The sequence below is a fragment of the Porcisia hertigi genome, chromosome 28 (assembly GCF_017918235.1).
Source record: "Porcisia hertigi strain C119 chromosome 28, whole genome shotgun sequence".
NCBI classification, from domain to species: domain Eukaryota; phylum Euglenozoa; class Kinetoplastea; order Trypanosomatida; family Trypanosomatidae; genus Porcisia; species Porcisia hertigi.
This window is the reverse complement of record NC_090587.1, coordinates 1,208,808-1,226,859: the sequence shown is the minus strand read 5'-3', so window position 1 is coordinate 1,226,859 and position 18,052 is coordinate 1,208,808. Positions and strand designations below refer to the sequence as shown.

Genomic DNA, 18,052 nt, shown 5'->3' with positions numbered 1-18,052 from the left:
CTCTGTGCCCTTTTTCAGTTTCTTTCGGCCCCCATCCAGAGCTGCGTAGTAGTGTTCGCAATCCCTCCCCTCCCCGTCCAGATGATGTGTTGAGGGAGGAGAGGGGCAACTGGCGTGCGTGCGATAATTCCTGGCGAACTGGCTGGCTGGTATCTTCTGGCAATAAGAGGTGAACAAACCGCGTCGCCCTTCGGGGGAGGGGGAGGGGACTGCGAGATGAGTTCAAGGGTTGGAATAAAAGAGGAGTAAGATATCCTAGCGTGCGTGAAAAAAAAATGGCCAGGCGTGCCGCGACAGCAAAGAGGTCCCAGTGATGTCTGCGCTCACCTCGGGGAGGGGGAGGGGGGCGGGGGCACACAATGTGAACTCGAAAAGGGGAGTAGACCACATACATACATGCACACTCTCTCGTTTCACTCACAGATAGCCGCCTCTCTCTTTCGCGTGTGTGTAATGTGTGAAGGAGGTGTTGTCCCATGTTCTGGTGTGCGGTGATATCGAAATGCCGCCACTGTCTCCTTCCTCCGATCATTTCTGACTTTTTGTTTCCTCTGCTCGCTGCATCTATCGTCACCATCTTTGACCACGCACATCATCGCTGCGTTCTGGGCTTGTCTGCACACTGCACTGAAGCATCACACACAAGAACAACAATAATAACGAGGGTATCGTCTACGGCTACCCCCCCCCTCCCCTCCTCCCCTCCCCCCTCTCTCCCCTCTCTCTCTCTTTAGTGCGTATAAAACACACATTTACACGTGCCGTGAGGGAGAAAAAAAGGGATCAGCCCGGCTCTTTTACCGGTAACGCAATCAAGGAGGAGGGGAGAGAGAGGGGGTGGGGGGGACTATCATAGAAGAAAAAAAGAGTGTGTGTGAATACCTGGCAGACACGCACTCACACCTTTAGTGCGAGTGTACTATCAAACCTCCACGCATCGGTCACTGTGATACATCAGAGTGCTTTGCGCAGCTCTGCGTGCCCGCCTTTCCTCCTCCTACCCTGGGCGCGCGCTGCAGCCACACATCCGCACTCGGCGCTGAGCAGCGCATTCAACTCGCCTTGATTCTGTCGCTGCGTGTGTGTGTGTGTGAGCAGAATGCTCTCCCCACGTGACACCGTTTCACCAGCGCAGGTCACGGGCGACTCGAAGGGGGAGACCACTCCGTTTGCAGAACAGCTTCCCACAGTTGCTCCGCGACACAGCCACATCGCTGCTGCTCTCGATATTGAAAGTGCCAACAGCTCAGCCCCTTCGTTGTCGATATCGCGATCGAACGAATTTGCCTTGCCCCGTCGGGACACCGCGTTGAGCAGCACTGGAAGTTTGCGTGCCATTCCTTTCTATGCCGTCGCGACATCGGCTGCCAAAGAATCGAGCACCAGCAATGTCGGTATCCAGCAGCGCCCATCCTCCGCTACAGTGAAAAGAGGAGGCGCTGCCTCCAGTTCATCACTGCGGGTCAGCTCTGCCCCGAATCCAGGCGATACCACCTCCAGCAGTGCTCTCCCCCGCTCCACATTAACAGAAAATGAGCTGCCTGGCAAACTCTTTGGGGCTTCTGGTGTTCTTCGGCAGAACGGCAGTCGAGAGGGAAGTCAGGCGCACTACCGTCGAGGATCGCTGCCCAGCATTGGTGCATCCAACAACACTCGCTGCGACCCGTCAGGAGGGCTGGAACACACCGCTGACCTCAGTGCTGTCTGTCGACCAACTGGGGCGAACGCGACGCGAGGTGGTGGCCGACCTATTGATGACACCCTTTTCCACGCTGACGTGTTGTTTATGTGGATGGGCGTGGGCCACACACAATACTTCACCTACGATGCTCACACCAACGTGTATCGGCTCGCACCAGACATGGGTAGCACCGTACAGCAGCAAGCCGCCGAGGTGTTTCAGGAATGCGGTGTGCTGGCGCGACACATCGACATGGCACTCCGCCAGCCGACCGCCACCGGCGACTCTTTTCTGCAGCAGAGCCTGCGCAGTGCGCTGCGCAGGCAGCTAACGCAGTATCACTACCTCGTTTCTATGCTTCGCGAACGGCGCAGCCCACCGCTGCATATGGGCGACCTGGTTGTCGCTTACAAGCGCGTGCAGCCCAAGTTGTGGGCGATGGACCGTGTCCTCCGCGAGACGCAGCACGTCAAGGGCGGGGAGCTGGCTTCCAAGATGCAGCAACTTGTTCAGCACGGTTCACATCGCCTTGCCTCTCTGCTACACGATATCTATATTGAGACAGTGAGTCCACTCCTGCACATGACAGTAGAGAGCATCACGAAGGGGGACGTATGTGACCCGATGCGCGAGTTCTACATTGTGCCGGTGGACAACATCGACGACGCTGCGGAGAACTTTTGGGTCGCCAAGTACGTCCTCAACACGGAGATGCTGCCGAGCACCGTCTCAGAGAACGTCGCACAGGACATCTTGCTTGTGACCAAGAACATTCGCTTCATCTCCCGCTGCTGTCGCGCCAAGCAATGGCGGATGGATCCATCTCTTATTTCTGAGGCAGAGCGGGCAACGTTTGATACACTTCCAGCTGTCGTGCACCGTTCCCTTGTCTTCACCAATACGGCGGTGCTGCGACTCATACGGGAGGAGTTCCAGTTGCACGAGGTGCTGCGAGTGGTGAACGCGTTTCTCTTGGTGGGCTACGGTGACTTTTACGAGCTGCTCATCACTAAACTCGAGCCAGTTTTATCGAAGATGAGCAGCACTGTCCCAGTGTCGGTGGTGCGAGATCAAGTGCAGAGCGCGCTGGCGGAGATAACCCCGTACGCGAAGCACCTGGACACAGACCGTTTCGCTCTGCTACACTGTGAGCTCGTGAAGGACGAGGCAAAGCTCGGATGGGATACCTTCGTCATGACAATGCCAGTGCCCTCGCCTCTCAACAACATCTTCGACGACAGCGCCATGAAGGTATATAGGCGACTCTTCCGGCTGATGTTTCGCGTCAAGGTGGCGGAGGTAGCGCTAAAGAAGGCATGGAGGCAGAACGTGGTGTTGGACCGTCTCATCAGCAGCGTACAGCGCACCACGCAAGAAATGTCTGCCTGGCGCGAAGTAGCGGCTGACGCTCACCTTCTCGGACTTCAGCTCAATCACTTCGTCAACAACCTGTGGTCATACTTGGTGGCAGAAGTGTGCACCGTCGCACAAGACCTGCTCCTGAGGGCGGTGGAACAGTGCGCCTCAATGGACGACCTCCGCACAGCGCACAACACATACTTGGCTTACCTCACACAGCGCTCGCTGTTGCACACAGATTGCGCAACGATTCGCATGAACGTGGAGAACATTATCACCATTGTGCGGGAGTACTGCGGTTCGCAGGCGTTGCTCGCGTCGCTTCTACAGCGAGGCTCAGGCGACCTCTCCACCGTGAAGCAACAATATCAGGGCCTCACCGACGACTTCCACCGCGAAATGTCATCGCTGCTGACAACGCTGGAAGAGCAGCACGTCTATTTCGACTTCCTCAATTTTTTGCTGCTGCGGCTCAACTTTAACCGCTTCTACCACGACACATCTCAAACAGCGCTTAACACCGAGTTTTAACTCAGGCAACAGACTGCTTCACGGTTACTTGTGGTGTCGTTTATGGAAGAAAATCGAGGCGGACTTTCTGCGTCTCCACGCCCCACTCAAACCCGACCCTATATGCTCAACTATTCCCCAGATACGTGCACCGCAGCTCATTACACCAACACACCCGCAACACATCAGAGAGGCTTCCCCGCTTGATCCGTGGCGTTAGGAGCTGACATACCCACTCACTGTACCCAACGTCAACTTCCCTTTCGTTGCACGCAAATATCCAGATGCGGGTGTGAGTCGCCGCGAACCCCCTTTTTTCCCCCATGGCATTCGTTCCCCGGAGCATCCACAAGAGTCTGTGTGAACGTGCGAGCATAGCGGCTTTAGAATACAAAAGAAGTGAACCACATAAGGACAACCCCCCCTCCTCACCTCCCCCCCTCCCCCCCCACACACACTCAAAGCACGAGCATGCATAGGCAGCCCACGCCGGTTTGCTCTCTCTCCCATTCTCCTGACGGATATATGTTCCCCAGCAGTGCTTGCAAGTACAGGGACGCACTCAGCATGCTTCGCCTACAAACATTCGCCTTCCTGCCTCCTTCCCCACCCACTCATGCGTATGACGCGTGCATCTACACACATGCCCCCGTGACTCATCCCTCCACCGCCTCATCTCCCCTCTTCCCCCCCCCCCACCACCACCACACACACATACACACATACACTCACTTGCGCATTCTTACAGATAAGCTTCTTCCCACCCCACTTCGCTTCGCCATGAACTACGAGGGTCACCTGAAGGGCCACCGCGGATGGGTCACCTCCCTGGCCTGCCCCCAGCAGGCAGAGTCGTACATCAAGGTGGTGTCGACGTCGCGCGACGGTACGGCCATCTCGTGGAAGACCAACCCCAACCGCCACAGCGTGGATAACGACTACGGTCTGCCGGATCACCGCCTGGAGGGCCACACTGGCTTCGTGTCGTGTGTGTCGTTGGCCCACGCCACCGACTACGCGCTGACCGCCTCCTGGGACCACTCCATCCGCATGTGGGACCTGCGCAACGGTCAGTGCCAGCGCAAGTTCCTGAAGCACACCAAGGACGTGCTTGCCGTCGCCTTCTCGCCGGACGACCGTCTGATCGTGTCCGCGGGCCGCGACAACGTGATCCGTGTGTGGAACGTCGCGGGCGAGTGCATGCACGAGTTCCTGCGCGACGGCCACGAGGACTGGGTGAGCAGCATCTGCTTCTCGCCGTCACTGGAGCACCCGGTCGTGGTGACCGGCAGCTGGGACAACACCATCAAGGTGTGGAACGTGAACGAGGGCAAGTGCGAGCGCACGCTCAAGGGCCACAGCAACTACGTGACCACGGTGACGGTGTCGCCTGACGGGTCGCTGTGCGCGTCCGGTGGCAAGGACGGCGTGGCGCTGCTGTGGGAGCTGAACGACGGTGAGCAGCTGTTCAAGATCAACGCGGAGTCGCCGATCAACCAGATCGCCTTCTCGCCGAACCGCTTCTGGATGTGCGTTGCCGCGGAGAAGTCTCTGTCCGTGTACGACCTGGAGAGCAAGTCCGTCATCGCGGAGCTGACGCCGGACGGCACGAAGCCCTCCGAGTGCATCACCATTGCCTGGTCCGCCGACGGCAACACGCTGTACTCCGGTCACAAGGACAACCTCATCCGCGTGTGGTCCATCTCGGACGTCGAGGAATAGCGGCGCACCTCTGGTGCCGGGCGACGTGGTAGGCGAAGATAAATGGGGCACGCAGGGAAGTGCGGAGGGCTCAGGGTCGCACCACCCTCGGGATGCACACTGGTTGCATTGACCTTGGGTAGGCGCCTCGTCGGCAGCGCGCTTGACTCTCCCTTCCCCGCCCTCTCACTTCGCGCATCAAACCTGTTCGCTCCAGAATTCTTCTTGTGGTCCTGATATGTCCTCTTGGTGGGGTTACCAGACGCTGCCCCTCTCCCCTGTGCATATAACTCTGGTCGCTGGGGTGTGTCCGTCAAACCTCCGCAAGCTCCTCGCATCTCGTACATGTCAGCTTTGTTTTGTACCGGTCCTCTGTCACCGTTGCGAAGCGTGACAGTGCTAATGTGGTGCACGAGTAGCGGGGGAGGGGAGGGGATCTGTAAAAAGCAAGAAGTGGTAAAAGTGGATGTGGCTTTCATTTATTTGGTTTTCTTTCTCTGTTTTTTATTTATTTGTTCACTTGAGTACATCTGCGCACATGAGATCGAATTCCTCGCACACGAACGCACTGGCTGGTTATTGTGCGTCTCTTTGGAGAGGGGACTTGTCCGCTCCACCTCTCCCTTTGTGTGTGTGTGTGTGTGTATCGGAGTGTGGCTTTCGGTTTGAAATCCATCACAACACGCACTGCCTTTTTCCGCCCACGCCGCAGAGAAAAGACGGCGTATCTCCAAAACTGGCATCCCCTCCACCCGACGTGACTCATTCCTGGCTCGAGTGTACGTTCATCCACGGCACCATGTGGTGCTAAACTCGGATGCACTGCTACCTGCTGGCCCGTATATCAAAACTCTCATCTCAAACATCTTACGGCTTGCCCTTTCTTTTTTTCCCCGATTTGCATTCCGCTCTCCCTATTCTACTTTCAAGACGCTGTCGTGCCGGCGGCGCTCCTCAGCGCAGGAGCATACACCTACCGCCTCCAACCCCTTCTTTTTTTTTACATCAACTAGTTTTGCGTGGACATGACCCTCTCCGCGCAGAAAGCCTCTCGAGCACGAACCCTTCCCCCCCCCCCCCCCCCCTCCCAGCGATGATCCCGCTGAAAGGTGAATTGAGGTTCATCACGTAGTGTGCCTGACTCGCCACATTGCGTGTCTTGTCATAGCTTTCGAGTTGGCGCCCACACACACGCCACACCACACCTCATTGAAAACCGCTTCTTTGCTGCTTTTCTCCCCCATCATTGCATGTGCCCCTTGCGCGTGGCATGTCCTCCAGTCTTGAGCTTACTCTTCCACCCAGAGAGCTAGAGGATGGGAAAACGGCTCGTTCTCTTTCTAGAGTGTCAACATAGAATAACCTACTTCAATACCTGAGCATACCATCCGTCTTGTCGCCACGTCCACTGATGTTGACGGATCTCGCACGCCGGGAAATACACTACTCCGATTCCTCCTGCCCACCTCCACCCCTCGAAAAAAAAAAAGTCACACACACCCGCACACGTGGGCCACAAAGCTCAAAGCACAGCGCTCAAGGGAAAACGGCTGATATGGTGTTCACTTGGCTACAGGCGGATGCACCGCCCCGTCATGAAGGCGAGGAGCGTATGTACGGAGATTTGGAGGCTTTGCGCCTTTTTTATTATTGCAAAGCGACGGTTGGGGAGGGGGAGGGGGGGGGAGGGGTGAGTCTTCGAGGGGTCAGCCCCCCCCCCCCCTTCCCCTTACAGTGTCGAGTTTGGTCAAAGACATGTACCGCTTCACATAATGACGAGTTCAGGGCGGTGCGAAACCCTGATGAACGGCAGGGAGAGAGGAGGATAGACGCACGCCAAACCGGAAACCACTTTTTTTTCTCCCGAGGTGGGAGAGAAGTGCAAAGATGCGTGTAACTCCCCCTTTTGTTGTTGTTGCGCCAAACCAGGGCGTGCGGGTTAAACGAGAAATTTCCACGGATCGCACACGTGATAGCGAGACATGTGTGAGGCAAAAAAAAAGATGTAAGGATGTGCATAGTGGTCGATATTGCACGGCGAGTAGAATGACTCCCTACTTACTTGATCTGCTGAAGGGGGGACTCCATTCACATGCACACCAATCCCCTCAAATTATGCTGGATGAGATTTGTACCTATGTGTATCTGTGTGGGTGCATTAGGATCCAGGTCGCGCGCCCGCCAGTCTTCTATCCCGCAACATTCCCCATTCTTCTTCTCTGCAGTACGCCGCCACCACGTTCGCCTCTCGATTCTCAGATGCTTCTGCCCCTCTCTGCGTCAGTATCGCGGGGTACAACGGCGTCGCCCCTGTTCCACCACAACTGCAAAGCGAGAGAAGCCAAAAATGCGCACCCTTCATCTTGAGCGATGTGCAGTACACCAAGTGTACGCACATTCAAGGACAACCCCCCCTCCTCACCTCCCCCCCCCCTCCCCCCACACACACACTCAAAGCACGAGCATGCATAGGCAGCCCACGCCGGTTTGCTCTCTCTCCCATTCTCCTGACGGATATATGTTCCCCAGCAGTGCTTGCAAGTACAGGGACGCACTCAGCATGCTTCGCCTACAAACATTCGCCTTCCTGCCTCCTTCCCCACCCACTCATGCGTATGACGCGTGCATCTACACACATGCCCCCGTGACTCATCCCTCCACCGCCTCATCTCCCCTCTTCCCCCCCCCCCCACCACCACACACACACACATACACACATACACTCACTTGCGCATTCTTACAGATAAGCTTCTTCCCACCCCACTTCGCTTCGCCATGAACTACGAGGGTCACCTGAAGGGCCACCGCGGATGGGTCACCTCCCTGGCCTGCCCCCAGCAGGCGGAGTCGTACATCAAGGTGGTGTCGACGTCGCGCGACGGTACGGCCATCTCGTGGAAGACCAACCCCAACCGCCACAGCGTGGATAACGACTACGGTCTGCCGGATCACCGCCTGGAGGGCCACACTGGCTTCGTGTCGTGTGTGTCGTTGGCCCACGCCACCGACTACGCGCTGACCGCCTCCTGGGACCACTCCATCCGCATGTGGGACCTGCGCAACGGTCAGTGCCAGCGCAAGTTCCTGAAGCACACCAAGGACGTGCTTGCCGTCGCCTTCTCGCCGGACGACCGTCTGATCGTGTCCGCGGGCCGCGACAACGTGATCCGTGTGTGGAACGTCGCGGGCGAGTGCATGCACGAGTTCCTGCGCGACGGCCACGAGGACTGGGTGAGCAGCATCTGCTTCTCGCCGTCACTGGAGCACCCGGTCGTGGTGACCGGCAGCTGGGACAACACCATCAAGGTGTGGAACGTGAACGAGGGCAAGTGCGAGCGCACGCTCAAGGGCCACAGCAACTACGTGACCACGGTGACGGTGTCGCCTGACGGGTCGCTGTGCGCGTCCGGTGGCAAGGACGGCGTGGCGCTGCTGTGGGAGCTGAACGACGGTGAGCAGCTGTTCAAGATCAACGCGGAGTCGCCGATCAACCAGATCGCCTTCTCGCCGAACCGCTTCTGGATGTGCGTTGCCGCGGAGAAGTCTCTGTCCGTGTACGACCTGGAGAGCAAGTCCGTCATCGCGGAGCTGACGCCGGACGGCACGAAGCCCTCCGAGTGCATCACCATTGCCTGGTCCGCCGACGGCAACACGCTGTACTCCGGTCACAAGGACAACCTCATCCGTGTGTGGTCCATCTCGGACGTCGAGGAATAGCGGCGCACCTCTGGTGCCGGGCGACGTGGTAGGCGAGGATAAATGGGGCACGCAGGGAAGTGCGGAGGGCTCAGGGTCGCACCACCCTCGGGATGCACACTGGTTGCATTGACCTTGGGTAGGCGCCTCGTCGGCAGCGCGCTTGACTCTCCCTTCCCCGCCCTCTCACTTCGCGCATCGCGCTCTGTGCTGACGAGCACCAATACGCAGCGAAAAGCTTTTCAGTGTCGCAGTACACACACGTGTGTGTTTATGTGGGCACACCCTTTTTTTGGTTTAATTTTTCCTTTGTTATTTGCCACTTTCATTCAGTCAACGCGAAACGGAGATGAAAGAAAAAAAAAGGGGGGAGGACGCGGTGTAGGCAAAACAGACTGATCACCCAGATTTCGCTTCCTCCTCTCCACCACCATCTCGAGGAATATGGGATAAGGGAGCCTCCTTACTTGGCGGCCTACATATCCGCACATCACTGCCACTTCCTCCCTCCCTACTTGCGGTTGGTTTTTCTTCTGGTGACAGGGCTGGTCTGCCCCCTTCAAACATCCTTCCACCTCACTTTCCTCTCGCCCTCCCCCCTCACCCCGTTTTACTCCACCCACCTTTCTACGCAACTCATATGTACTCTCCCACCTGTATGTGTGTGTGTGTGTGTGGTGGTTTGGGTGGGTGGATGGGGGACTCTCATTACCACTTGTGCTGCACCACAACTGTCTTGTATGGGTGTAGTGTGCTGCGCATCTACGTATCCTTTTTTTTTATTTGAAGGGTCCTCCCTTACTTCTTCGGCAGTGGTTTGTAGAGCAAAACGGTGCGTCCACCTGCACTCCCCTCCACCCCACTTCTCTCTTTTTTTTTGCGTATATCCTGAGTTGCTGATCAGTGTCTGACCGTGGTGCGGATCTCTCTCTCTCTCCCCCCCTCCCCCTCCTCCCCCTCACTTTGATACACTTGCTGCTTTTTTTTTTTGCGGGCTCCTCGCTGGGCACGTCTCGCAATAGAAGCATCGGGCTTCCCCCCTTTCCTCTGCTGTTGTTCCCTCTCCTGGTGTTGTTCGGACCCTCACGTAGCCGTCACTCCTACGCAGGAAGGGGTGGGGGAGTAGTGAGTGTTACCTCGCCGCCATGTTCACGCGTAGCTGCCTACTGCGGGTCACGACAACAAGCTCGAAGACCACGACCAAGGAGATTGCGAAGAGACCTACCACGGCCCTCCCCGTTCCGACTGTCTCGCCTGCTGTAGTGCGCTCCCTTTACCGCAGTCTCTATCGCGAGGTCAACCGCCTGGACAAGGAGCCGGTACTGAAGATACTTTTTCCATGCAACAGCGAGCTGCAGTCGGTGCTCGGCGCCTCTGGGCCGTTACATGTCCCGGGCTGCCAGCGGTACACGGATGTTCTGCGCGACATCTTCAGAGATCCCAAACGTGTCCCGAAGATCAATCTGGCCTTCGACACCCTTAACCGACTTCGTGCTCACTACGAAAATGTCAAAGATAAGCTGCCGGCGATGGACCGGGACCGAACACGTTTGCTCGCATCTCTGCGAAGCTCCGCCGTGGCGGAAAGGCGAAAGGGCTTCTTTCGCGCGCAACCCATCACGCCCACGATGGGGGCGGGCCCTAAGTATGTTCAGGCAGCACCAGGCGTGCCAACACGCGTGGTGCTTCGAGAAGCCCGTCATAGTTTTGACCTTAGCGAGGGTACGCTGCTACTCGCTCACCCGCTCTCCTCGGCTCATGTGGACCGACGCGTAATGCTGATCACAGAATGTACTCCCATCATGACAAGCGCGGTTGTGCTGGACCTGCAGTTCACATACCCGCTCTCCCGCGGCAACTCCATGTTCCCGGAGGTGTTCTGGGGCCATGACGTATACGATGGTGGCTTCAGTCAAATTGGTTTCACGATGCCGCCAACGGCTCAGATCGCAGTGCTGCACACGCTGGAATCGAACGAGACCATCGCTAAAGCGAGCGTGCCGTCCATGGGCTCGTCCTCGGTGATGAACTGGCTGAAGTGGAAGGACGCGCCAAGCACCACCTGTGGCACCGGCAACGGCCCCACGACGCCCGCGCTAGCACAGAACTGCTCGGCCGAGGCTTCCAGGAAACACGGGCTCTTCTGTCGTCCACTCATCTGTGGGGGGATATTGGACGATGGAGCTCGCGAACCCACGCTGTACCTCTCAAAAGCGGAGGCTCTTCCATATCTCGCCAAGCTTGCCGAGGGGCAGCCGCGTTCATCACTGCGCGTGTACTGGGGGAATATGCGCTGGCCGACCAGCCAACTCGAAGCGGAGGTCGCGAACGGTCATTGGATGGCAGTGAAGACGTCCTCCAGCTTCTTCCGCGCGTACGCACTGTCGGTCACGAACGACGATGCTACCGAGCGCTTTCCAACAGCGGCGCAGCTCGCAGAGGCTAAGCAGCTGCGGGAGAAGCGCTATGGCGCGGACATCACCCATCCGCAGGTTTTCCCGCCAGACCAGATCATGCGCCGCCGCGAGTGCCTCTGGGACGAGATCATGTTCGCGCTGGGCGGGGAGTACGCAGCGCTGGTCGGGTGCGCCAACCCGTTCTCCGACAGCCCGCGGTGGTCGTCGCTGCAGATTTTGGCCCCCCATATGTCGCCGCTCCCCCTCTCCGCGGAGGAGGATGACACAGTGGTGGCGGCAGCGGGGGGTGTTGCCGCTGGAGCCGATGCGGCGATGTCCAGCGAAGTTGTTCTGGACGAGGACGCAGACGACGACGACGACGACGACCATAATGGCGAGGACGAACTTGGCGAAACATTTTTCGAGACCGGAGCCACCGATATCCTGGAGCACAAACTGGGTGATACAGAACCCCCACGAGGCGCAGACGAGGATACGGCGCTTCCAGCATCACTACCCGCCCAGAAGGGTGCCGGTAACCCTAAAGACGACGACGGCAGCAGCACCTCGTAGGCGCGTGCATTCCCTTTTACCTCCCTCCCTCCCCTCGTGTGTGTGTGTGTGTGTGTAAGCCGTCCCGAGCTTTGTCATATTTCCCCCCTTTTCCCCAACATAACAGAGACTCTACTACAGAGTAGGAGGCACGCAATGCCTGTGCGGCGCACACGCGGGCACGCTCGGTGTGCATCTGTGGTACACCACAGCAAAGCCCACACACACACATGGTATTGCTGTGGTGGGTGGGTGGTGAGCGCTTTTTCACTCAACACCATTTCTGCCCGTCCCGTCCCAACACCGCCACGGCCTCTGTTCGCTGGAGGTGCGCCCCTCAGCATGCCGCTATCCTCGAAGCCTTCACCTTTTCGCGCGAGACGAATGTCACTGTTATGCCGCCCGCGCCTGTTCGACCGAACCCCCTCCCCTCCCTTCACCTCCCTCTCTTGGTCGCTATCCAGTACAACCCGCTCACCCCCTCCTCAGATATTTATCTTCATCTCACAGTGCCGCTTCCGTCTTTATTAAGGTGAAACTCACAAGCGCGCACACACACACACAGTCACACACACTCAATGAACACTTCAAAAGAGAAGGTGACCGTCAACTTTAACACGTTGCGCTTCGGCGTGAAGGTAGCTGACGGCAGCTTTGACCCCGACACGACCATTGGCGAGGTCCACGCAAGGTTGCGCAAGAAGCTCGTCAAGGCAAAGGCGGCGCCTGTGGCCAGTGAGGGAGCGAAAGGGGCGGCAGCGACGAGCAACAGCACCCCCACAGGCGGATCTGGTGCCACCTTCATTTTCGTGCGCAACGGCACCGAAGCCTTCATCCCCGCACCGGAGCAGACTTTGCAGACGCTGCTGGACATGTACGCTACCGCCCCAGAGGCACGCAAGCTTTACGTCACCATCGACCCTGAGGTCTTCAGTGGCTGATCCCGACGCGTCAGTGAGGACACTCGACGCGCGCATGTTTTCTCCTCCGCCCAGATGCGGCCGGCGACCGCGGCTGCCTCGTGTCAGTGCACCAAGTCTTTCTACCTCTGCTGCTTTCGGCCCTCATCCTGCCTCTTGCTGTGTTTCGTGAACATATCATTTGTTGTCAGCCAGAGCTGAATGTGGGTGCGCCGGCCGTTAACACTGGCAAGAGACGCTGCCCCACCTCACTGCACGACGAACATGTTCACCCAACTACTGTCGTCGTCCTCCTCCTCCCACCCGCTCTCATTGGTTCCACTTGCTTAACTGCGCTGCTTGCGTGGTACTCGTGTGGACGCCTAAATCGCAGCGTTACGTCTCTCTCTCTGGTGCGTCTGTGTACTGGTGTCAGTGATAACGGCCGTACATCTTCTCCATCGACGTGTAGGATGTCAACCCCCCCCCCCTCTGCGTAGCAGCGTCTGCAGAAAGAGAGAGGCACATGAACGCGCGCACATCAATCGATGCGTCTGCTCATGCACACAGACGTACGCTTCCTATTCCTCGCCCCTCGCTGTCTCTTCCCTGTTCTCGTTGCCGTCACTCATCCAAAAGCGCTGTGTGAGGATATATGTGTCTGTGCACAGGTCCCCATGTGTATCCGTGTGAATTATTCACCTTTATCGCATCACCTGAACGAGCTTTGACCACGCATGCGTTCTGTATCTGGGCGGTTACTGCAAAAGCCGGCGGCAACGGCGGCGGTGGTGGCATCGCAGTCTTTGCTGTCGATGCGACAGGCCCCATCGTTTGTTCAGCCGCCTGCAGAGGAGGCCATCGGCAAGGACGTCAAGGCGACACCAACGAACTGGGTGACAGCGTATGTACTGCCAGAAGTCATCACGGAGCAGGAGGAACAGGCACTTCTGGGCTTCTCGGAGCCGTGGTTTGAGCGACTGAGCTACAACGATGGTCACATGGACGGCCTTATCCACCACTACAAGGAGTTCTATCGCTCGTATGCTGCCATCACGCAGGCAGCAAAAACTGGCAACGATGCTGGTCTAAACATGCCACACGCCAACCTCGATGTCGATCTCCCGCTCGTTTCCCAAGCTCTGGCACGGGCGCACCACCTTGCGCAGACGTACCTGCCGCGTATCCCGATCGATGATCGTATGCACTTCTTACGACTCGCGGGAAGCGGGTTTATACGGGCCCATGTGGACGAAACCCGCAACTCGTCAGGCATTGTTGCTGGATTGTGTCTGGGTGCTGGCCGCGTCATGACGCTGACGCATCCAAAGCATCCCGGTGAACGCGTTGAGCTGATGCTGGCGCCGCGCTGCATTTACATTTTGATCGGACGTGCCCGATACGAATGGGAACACAGTATCGACTGGGTCGAAGACGACGATGAGCATATCCGCCGTATTCACGAGAGCCGCGCCGTCGAAGGCACGCCAATCAATTTCGACGGCGCAGAAACGCCGTACCGCCGGTTCGACCGCACAGTGATCATCTTTCGGGGTTTGTCACCCATGACTCTGCTTGCCGGGCGCATGCAGCAGAGGAGAGACTGAGAGAAGACGGCAGGTCATACGCGACTGCGACGCCGCCTCTCGTGATACCGTCGACCCCGCTGCTTCCCGTTCTCTGTACGTGTGTATGTGCACACGATTTCATCCGTGTTGCCCGATGGCGCGGGGGAGGGGGGGGGGATGAGGGGGATGGGTATCCTCACACCAAAGGAAAAAAGAACGTGACCATGTAAGGTGGCGGCGAATGCGTGCGCCCATGGGCTGGCTCCTGCATGTCCAGGGTATACCCTCCTGTGTGCGCACACAAAACGTTAGCTCAACGTCCCACCCAAGTGCTGTTGCTCACCGGTGAGCTGCCCACGGATCACATGCTCTTCCTCTTGGATGTATAATATTTTGCATGCGCCACTCTGCTTCCGTCACCGCGCCCCCGCCATTTCTCGCCTTCTCCCTTCTCGGCCTTATATACCCCCACATGGGTTTTTTGTGGGATGGGGGGGAGACCATGTCAAGCGCAGCAGCGCCATCATTCCCCCTTTTTTGTTTCGCCACTTGCGGTATTGGGCGTGCTCGATCGCTCATCATCATCCACGCACAACAAAACAACCACCTCAGGTCAACATCGTCACCGTCGTAAGCGCATGCGTGCGCCTCTTAGTCTTTAAGTAACTCGATCGTCTGAGCACACACTTGTTCTGCGAGCCGTGTGCACCTCTCCACCCCACCCCACCCCCACCCCTCATCGAATATCAGAATGAGTGCCCTAACCTTGTCAATTGACATCCCCCCGCAGGAGCGCACCCGACTCTGCGTGGTGGCAGCGGTCGATGTCTGTCAGCGATCCGGCGCCCTTGTGGATGCAGCGGCGCAATACAAAGCGTATGATAACGCCGCCGCACCATACATCCGCGCTGTGTATGTGCACTGCGCAGGCACGGTCGCAGCTAAGCGTGTGGCCGTTGCGTCAGGAAGCGAATGTGGCTCCCACCTGCGAGAAGCACTACGGGCCGCCACAGCCGGCATCAAGGCGCCGACCGTTGCCTGTTGGCTTACCGTGACGCTGGAGGACACCTGCACTCTGCAGCACGCCATGTTTGCCATCTCCCCCGACTCGAGGGCGTCGCCAGTGCTGGCACAGTCCGATGGGGCAGCGCACCAGCAGGGCACGCTGCATTTTTCCCTGCTGCCGACGCACGCACAGGGCTATGCCACGCCTTATGACGAGGTCTACAAATCACGCGACAGGACGTTCTCTGACCCGGCACCTACTCCACTCCTAGAATCAGCGGTGGCCGACCTGCCACCACCTTCACCGCATTCCTCCACTCAGCGACCGCAGCTCCACGCCCAGCCGCCGCAACAGCGCACGCCCTCGGCCCAAAACCCGTACAGGCGAATCGAGCAGCCTCAGACAAACGCGGTGCGCGATCCAGCCAGTAGTACCCTCCGCTCTCCGTCCCTCCAGAAGAAGAAGGCCGCGCGACCACACCCCTCTCTCAACAGCGCTGCAGCGGCACCCCGTATCGGTGGCCCGGATAGCAGCGTCTTCACTCCCTCCCACACCTCCTCGACCGCCCGCCCAAAGACGAAACCCGCGTCCCCCCCGCCACCGAATGCGTCGGCTGATCGAGCAGTGCATCGGCCACCTCCAGCTTCGCAGAACCCTTGCCTTGGCTCGGCGTCGCCGGCAAAAGCCACCGAACTCGTTGTGCGCCACTCCCTGGGCGCAGGCTTGGTCGTGCTGAGCGACGGACGGCAATGTGGTGACCGAGCCCTTCGCACGCGCTACGCACAACGTCGCAAGGAGCTCTGGGACATCGCCGATGCCGTAATGACACATAATTACCCCCACAAAACAATCGGTAGCAACAGCGAGCTCACCGAGGAGCACCCCAGGCGCCCGCCCGCGCACCGATGACGAGCACCGGCGCGTTGCCGCCCCCGCCGGGCAACCCCGACCCCGGCCCCCCAGCAGCGCCGACGCCATGCCCCGCCACCGAGGGTGGGGAAGGGGACATGCCCCAGGAAAAGCAAAACGCCCCCACCCCGCCCGTGCAAAAGGCATGGCTTCGGCGCTAGTAGAGGGGGGCGTTATCTGCTTTTCCCGGGACATGTCCCCTTCCCCACCCTCGGTGGCGGGGCATGGCGTCGGCGCTGCTGGGGGGGGGGGGGGGGCGGCGGGGGTTCGCCCCCCAAAAAGGCGCGGGCCCCATTGTTTTTTTTTTTGGGGGGGGGGGGGGCACGCACACGCGCACGAGGGCAAATGGCAAAAAAAAATGGTTCACATCAATACGCAGGCGGTCCTCGAGTGCGGGGCTGGCGCGGATTCGCGAAGGAGCGGCTCTTCGCCGGCCGCATTGGGATGTACTTGGGGTGAAAGAGACTCTGTTGCCGCCGCCGCGCCACTTGCACCGTGGACAGGTTTGCCCGCCGCATGCCAGTCAATTCGAAAGGTCGGTCAGACGCATTCAGCTTGCGCACCATTCCGAAAACCACAAAGAGGAAGAGCACCGCGATGTTCGGGGACACCATTGTCCACGTCGTGCCAATTGACGCCAACAGAATCTGCACAGTTTGCACACGCGTCTTACACAGCCCCGCAGAGTTTTTGTAATAGTTCGGTGCACATTCACCGCAATCGGCCCCTGCGTAGTAGCCATGCGAGCTGTTGGCGAAGCAGTTGCACACTTCGTCAGCAGCGGGGTTGATCGTGGGATGCGTGCTACAACATCCATGACCGTTACACGTCAACTGTGGGTTACACAGTGGACTCGTGTATCTGCGGAAGCACGTGATTGGACTTGACGTATTAATGGTGTAGATTTCTCCCCTGCAGGTCGCGCAACTGTAGAGGAGCGCGCCGTCGCGGCTGACGGTGCAGCTGCTCGCTTGCTCGCTCTCGCAGAGAAACTTCGGTATTTGAAGGCAGGAGGTGGGGCACACGCCAGTGCTGGCGAAGCACTTCACGCCATCTGGGTACGATGTGAAGGAGCCGTTCCAAAAGCACATGTTTCCCCCCTGCACAGACAAAGGCGTCACGGGCGGCCTCGCCGACGACACTGATGAGTACGATTCTTGGCTCTTGCGATCGAGGGAGGGGGGCGTCACGAGTGAGGACGGCATCAATCCCGATGAGCCCTGTGAACCGTCATGCAATGACGGCGGCTCGCTGTGGTCATCTGCGACGAGGTCACCGTCGATTCTCAGCTCCACAACACCGTTGCACACGCAGGTGAACGAATGCTTGCTCCAGGGGCCAGCTGTCACGACGCCGCCAGCGCCTCCAAACCATTTGGAGCACCAAGCTGTTGTATCCTCCACCGTGGGGGGACACTCCGCCGATCCGCTCAACGACGCGGCAGGAGCGCCGCCGTACACCAGAAACAATAGCAGGGACACCGACGTGAGAATAGCGTAGCACAAGAACCGGTAACTGCGCGCCATTCGACCCCGTGTAGGGCCGATTAGTGGAAGCATCCCAACCCCAACGAGCACAACCAAAATTGGGGTGGGTGGACGAAGGAAAAGAAGGTGTATATACGCGGATGCGTGCACTTCACAGCAGAAATGCTGATCACGCCCGCAGGTGTGTGATATCGTTGCAGTGCTCACCAGCACCTCATAACGAACATGCGAGGAGGAGAGGAGGGAGAAGCTAGCGTGCCTGTGAGCATGTATTGACGCATCAGCGGT

General features: G+C 58.5%; 8 protein-coding genes across 8 annotated transcripts; 7 read left to right on the top strand and 1 right to left on the bottom strand.

Annotated features, from left to right (window-relative positions):
- Nucleotides 1-1,099: 1,099 nt before the first annotated feature.
- Nucleotides 1,100-3,571, top strand: JKF63_03706 (uncharacterized protein; the record flags this gene model as incomplete). Its single annotated transcript, XM_067899705.1, has 1 exon — nt 1,100-3,571. One exon carries the CDS (start codon nt 1,100-1,102, stop codon nt 3,569-3,571), a length of 2,472 nt encoding a protein of 823 aa, XP_067755944.1.
- A 759-nt stretch (nt 3,572-4,330) lies between these two features.
- JKF63_03705 (uncharacterized protein) lies at nt 4,331-5,272 on the top strand (the record flags this gene model as incomplete). Its single annotated transcript, XM_067899704.1, has 1 exon — nt 4,331-5,272. One exon carries the CDS (start codon nt 4,331-4,333, stop codon nt 5,270-5,272), a length of 942 nt encoding a protein of 313 aa, XP_067755943.1.
- Nucleotides 5,273-8,026: 2,754 nt separating this feature from the next.
- On the top strand, nt 8,027-8,968 carry JKF63_03704 (uncharacterized protein; the record flags this gene model as incomplete). The annotated part of the gene is made up of 1 exon (XM_067899703.1): nt 8,027-8,968. The coding sequence occupies one exon, from the start codon at nt 8,027-8,029 to the stop codon at nt 8,966-8,968; it is 942 nt and encodes a 313-aa protein (XP_067755942.1).
- A 1,124-nt stretch (nt 8,969-10,092) lies between these two features.
- JKF63_03703 (uncharacterized protein) lies at nt 10,093-11,916 on the top strand (the record flags this gene model as incomplete). Its single annotated transcript, XM_067899702.1, has 1 exon — nt 10,093-11,916. One exon carries the CDS (start codon nt 10,093-10,095, stop codon nt 11,914-11,916), a length of 1,824 nt encoding a protein of 607 aa, XP_067755941.1.
- Nucleotides 11,917-12,473: 557 nt separating this feature from the next.
- JKF63_03702 (uncharacterized protein) lies at nt 12,474-12,836 on the top strand (the record flags this gene model as incomplete). The annotated part of the gene is made up of 1 exon (XM_067899701.1): nt 12,474-12,836. One exon carries the CDS (start codon nt 12,474-12,476, stop codon nt 12,834-12,836), a length of 363 nt encoding a protein of 120 aa, XP_067755940.1.
- Nucleotides 12,837-13,531: 695 nt separating this feature from the next.
- Nucleotides 13,532-14,401, top strand: JKF63_03701 (uncharacterized protein; the record flags this gene model as incomplete). The annotated part of the gene is made up of 1 exon (XM_067899700.1): nt 13,532-14,401. The coding sequence occupies one exon, from the start codon at nt 13,532-13,534 to the stop codon at nt 14,399-14,401; it is 870 nt and encodes a 289-aa protein (XP_067755939.1).
- A 712-nt stretch (nt 14,402-15,113) lies between these two features.
- On the top strand, nt 15,114-16,277 carry JKF63_03700 (uncharacterized protein; the record flags this gene model as incomplete). The annotated part of the gene is made up of 1 exon (XM_067899699.1): nt 15,114-16,277. The coding sequence occupies one exon, from the start codon at nt 15,114-15,116 to the stop codon at nt 16,275-16,277; it is 1,164 nt and encodes a 387-aa protein (XP_067755938.1).
- Nucleotides 16,278-16,645: 368 nt separating this feature from the next.
- Nucleotides 16,646-17,803, bottom strand: JKF63_03699 (uncharacterized protein; the record flags this gene model as incomplete). The annotated part of the gene is made up of 1 exon (XM_067899698.1): nt 16,646-17,803. The coding sequence occupies one exon, from the start codon at nt 17,801-17,803 to the stop codon at nt 16,646-16,648; it is 1,158 nt and encodes a 385-aa protein (XP_067755937.1).
- Between the last annotated feature and the right edge of the window lie 249 nt (nt 17,804-18,052).